Source organism: Helianthus annuus, chromosome 16 (assembly GCF_002127325.2).
Source record: "Helianthus annuus cultivar XRQ/B chromosome 16, HanXRQr2.0-SUNRISE, whole genome shotgun sequence".
Lineage (NCBI taxonomy): Eukaryota > Viridiplantae > Streptophyta > Magnoliopsida > Asterales > Asteraceae > Helianthus > Helianthus annuus.
The window spans coordinates 111,487,704-111,491,671 of NC_035448.2; the positions used below are offsets into that span (position 1 = coordinate 111,487,704).

The 3,968-nt window shown below is 40.8% G+C and overlaps 1 protein-coding gene across 1 annotated transcript; it reads left to right on the forward strand.

The window, feature by feature from the left end:
• Nucleotides 1-569: 569 nt before the first annotated feature.
• Nucleotides 570-2,261, forward strand: LOC110919472. Its single transcript, XM_022163739.1, has 3 exons — nucleotides 570-832; nucleotides 889-1,620; nucleotides 1,883-2,261. The coding sequence occupies exons 1-3, from the start codon at nucleotides 570-572 to the stop codon at nucleotides 2,259-2,261; spliced, it is 1,374 nt and encodes a 457-aa protein (XP_022019431.1).
• Nucleotides 2,262-3,968: the final 1,707 nt, after the last annotated feature.

The window sequence follows — 3,968 nt, forward strand, 5'->3', positions numbered from 1 at the left end:
AATCTTTTGCTTGGTTTTGACCATAGGTAAAGTTGGACTTAATCCGGATGGCGATCAAGCGACTCTCAAGAACCGAACGCACTGAACAAAGCTTCCGCACTTGATCTATTTTGTTTTAGCAATATGTAAACTCTTGAAGTCATGTCTTGAAAGTTTATTTAGTAGGATTATAACTTGAATGTTATAATTATGTTTGGTCTTAAAATCATGAAACTTTTTGTAAACTCGAAAATTTTGTACTAAATGCATGTTTATATGTCCTTAATTCGGTTAATTTAAGAAGAGTGTTACAAGTTGGTAATCAGAGCACCAGGTTATCAATAAGTGTGTTCGGTTTAAGCTTGATCAAGCATCCGGTAAGAGTTAATTGTTTTAAGTAAATTTAGAGAATATAGAAATGAAACATGAACTGACATGCACGAAAAGAGTGTGTAAACTCACTCAAACACGGGAAGTGCATTACACAGGAACGGTTGAATCAAGGTATGAACTTGATTAAACGAAAACAAGTAAATCATATGTTATAAATGAAATGTTTAACGGTTAATGTAAACATTTCAGTATTAAAGATGGCGGATAAAGGTAACGATGATGCAGTGCCGAGAGTCACCGAGCAAATGAGAGAAGTGATTGCTGAGGAGGTTGGAAAAGCAATCGAAAATAGTTTGTCTGGTTTTATCGATAAGATTCAAAACACGGTTCTATCGGTAGCGGACGAGAGAATCAAGAAATTGGAAGATAGTGCCAATCTAGCAAAGAAAAGTCCGGAGGACGAAAGCCTTGTTCATACAAAGAGTTCATGGCGTGCAAACTGCCAGTCTATAATGGGGAGGTAGACCCAATAGTATGCCAGCGATGGCTAAGCGATATCGAGGGGGTATTTGAAAGGACCCATTGTGATGAAGAGGACTACGTAGCCTATGGTACGGGTCAATTAAAGGGTCAAGCTAAAGACTGGTGGGATAACAAAAAGAAAGAAATTGGAAGTGAAGCAGCTAAGGCCATGACATGGGATGAATTTAAGACGCCGTTTCTTAAACATCACAGTCCCAAGGCAGTTATTAATCGAATCAAAGAAGAGTTTATGCAACTTAGGCACAAGGGTGAGTCCATAGACAAAATCACAGGAATGTTTATGGATAAAATGAAGTTTTGTGACGAATTGGTGACAAATGAAGAACAGAAGATATATTATTACTACAATATGGTGAGCGCCGAGTATAGAGAGTTTATGATTCCTTCAAAATACGAGACCCTTACCGAGATCATAAATGTTGCTCGGGAATGGGAGATTGAATTGAAAAAGCAAGTAGAATGGGGCGAACGAAGGGCACATGATGTTAATCCAAGCCCTACTAAGAAAGCACGAACAAATGAAACGGGGAAGAAATCTGATGCAAAAGGCGGGTCGCCAAGTTGCAAAATCTTCGGAAAGGGTCATAAGGGCGAATGTCGCTTCAAGGATAAACCTTGCCCCATATGTTGGAAAACGGGGCATATGGCTTCATCATGCCCGGAAAAAGTGACGGTTTGCTATAATTGCTATAGACCGGGTCACAAAAAGTCGGAATGCCCTGACCTAGTGGGAAAGAAAGACGGGCAAGACACGAAAGGTTTCAGGTATATTTGTTGTAAACTCGATTCCTGCACGTGACTGCCGCAGAAGCAAAAGTTGAACCCGAAGTGGTTTCAGGTATATTTGTTGTAAACTCGATTCCTGCACGTGTATTATTTGATACGGGTGCGAACAAATCCTTTATTTCATATGGTTTCATTCAACACCCTTCATTTGTTCTAACAAAATTACCTATGCCTTTAGAAGTAGAGATTGGTAATAACAAGAGTTTAGCGTTTGCGATGTATGTGAAAATTGTAAATTGAGCACTGACAACGAAGAATACACAATAGACATGATCCCAATGTCGATGGGAGAATTTCAAGTGATCGTGGGTATGGATTGGTTGTTCCGATACCACGCAAAGGTGGCATGTTTCCGAAAGGAAATAAAACTGACGTCTCCGAGCGGAAAGCACGTTACGATATACGGTGAAAAAGGGGGTAACCTGGTGGTATGCACAATGCTAGAAGCTCACAGACTTATGAAACATGGGTGCAAGGCTTATATCGTATACGCAATTGAGTCAGAGAGAGAATCCCTAAAAGTCGGAGACGTGCCGGTGGTACGTGATTATGAAGATGTGTTCCCGGAAGATTTACCGGGAATACCACCAAAACGGGAGGTAGAGTTCATAATCGAATAGATTCCGGGCGTAAAACCTGTGGCCAAGGCGCCGTATCGGCTCGCGCCGTCGGAGCTACAAGAATTGATGTCTCAGATCCAAGAACTGCTCGACAAGGGGTTTATCCGACCGAGTGTATCCCCGTGGGGCGCACCAGTACTATTCGTGAAAAAAGAAGGATGGCAGTATGTGACACCTGTGTCACTTCAACCATCAAACAAACGCCAAACCAATGAAATATTGTATTTCATACTTTGGACATATATAAATATGTGTATCGTTTGCACATATCAACTCTTGTTCGATTTCAAGCTCTAAATCGCTTCCTAGAGAATTATACGTAAACTGGTGCATAAAACGTACTCAGTTTAATGCGACAAATACTCCGGAACATCAACATATACTAAACATACCTTAAATAATCCTTACATAACTTAGAAATAAGTTTTGAAGGCTTTGGTATGGCAAAAACAAGTTAATTCGCTTACAGGGACTAAACTTGACAAACTGCGAAAGTATGCCAATTTGAACTGTAACAAACATTCCGGAACATGTCCATAAGCTAAACATACCATAAATATCCTTTACATAGCTTAGAAATAGGCTTTGAGGGGTTTGGTGTCAAAAAGTACACAAGTTTGCACTTTTGCGCATAACTTACGTTCTGAATACATCCAGACATCCAAAAATTTATGTAAGCATCCTTATATTATGTCTTAGTGTATGGCATGAGAAAAATCCATTCGTCGCGCAATTTGGATCGTCTTTCGCGCTTATGCGCATTCCGTCGTAATTAACCGAACATCGCGACCGTACGGCCAAACGAACCGACATCCGGGATATTTTTGAGCACATTTTAAGTTCCCTATACTTTAACATCATTTTAGAGCTTTGAAATGGGGTTAACGGGGCTTAAACGTGTCAAAAATGCATCAAATACCAAGTTTTGGAGCTGCAGGGACCAAAACTGTAAATCTGCCAAACTAAGGGCTTACGGACCGTAAGCCAAAACCCATACGGTCCGTAAGGGGTCCCCAGTACAGCAGATTCATTGAACCCACTTGCAGTTGGCCTTTCGTTCGTTCAAGGGGCAATGCCCTTTCACCCAATCAAGAGCCAAGGGCCATTTCTCAGTAACCACAATAATTCGACAAGTGTACGGGCGAGATCGTGGCACGGTATTCGATAAACGATCCTAACGGTTATGCTATTCCTATAAATACCCCCCCCCCATTCTTGCAAAAACCCACAAGAATCTGATCTAAAAAGCTCTAAGTTGAAGTGTTGCTTCATACCTGAGTTTCTTTGATCAAGATTAGCTTTCGGGGATCCTTTGTAAGTGTTCCTTCGTTCTTTTATTCGCTTTTCGAGTCCGAAAGTCAACGTTTTGTTGACTTTCTGCATTGACCAGTCTATGGTCAACCCGAAGTTCATGGAACTTCATAACGTGAGTGTGATCACGATGGTTATAGTCCGTAGTGACTATACCTACTGATTTCCACGTTATCTAGGCTCAGTGACGAGTCGTAGTTTCGGCCAAAATGTGCATTCTTGCATATTTTGTAACCAAACTACTCGTAAGCATCAAAGCCGTTTGTTTTGATGCCAAACCTGTTTTCTAATCTTAGTTAAGCATGTTCTAACATGCTTAGCTCGTCACTTTTAGTTTAGTGCTTATATAGGGTCGTAAGGTAAGCGATCTAAACCATCGCTTATACTTTCGAACCC

Excerpts from the sequence above, each read along its gene's own strand:
- LOC110919472 (XM_022163739.1), top strand. The coding sequence starts at position 570 with ATGGCGGATAAAGGTAACGATGATGCAGTGCCGAGAGTCACCGAGCAA. Across the intron at positions 833-888 it reads TGCCAGTCTATAATGGGGAG|GACCCATTGTGATGAAGAGG; the intron begins GTAGACCCAATA and ends GGTATTTGAAAG. Across the intron at positions 1,621-1,882 it reads CAAGACACGAAAGGTTTCAG|CACTGACAACGAAGAATACA; the intron begins GTATATTTGTTG and ends TTGTAAATTGAG.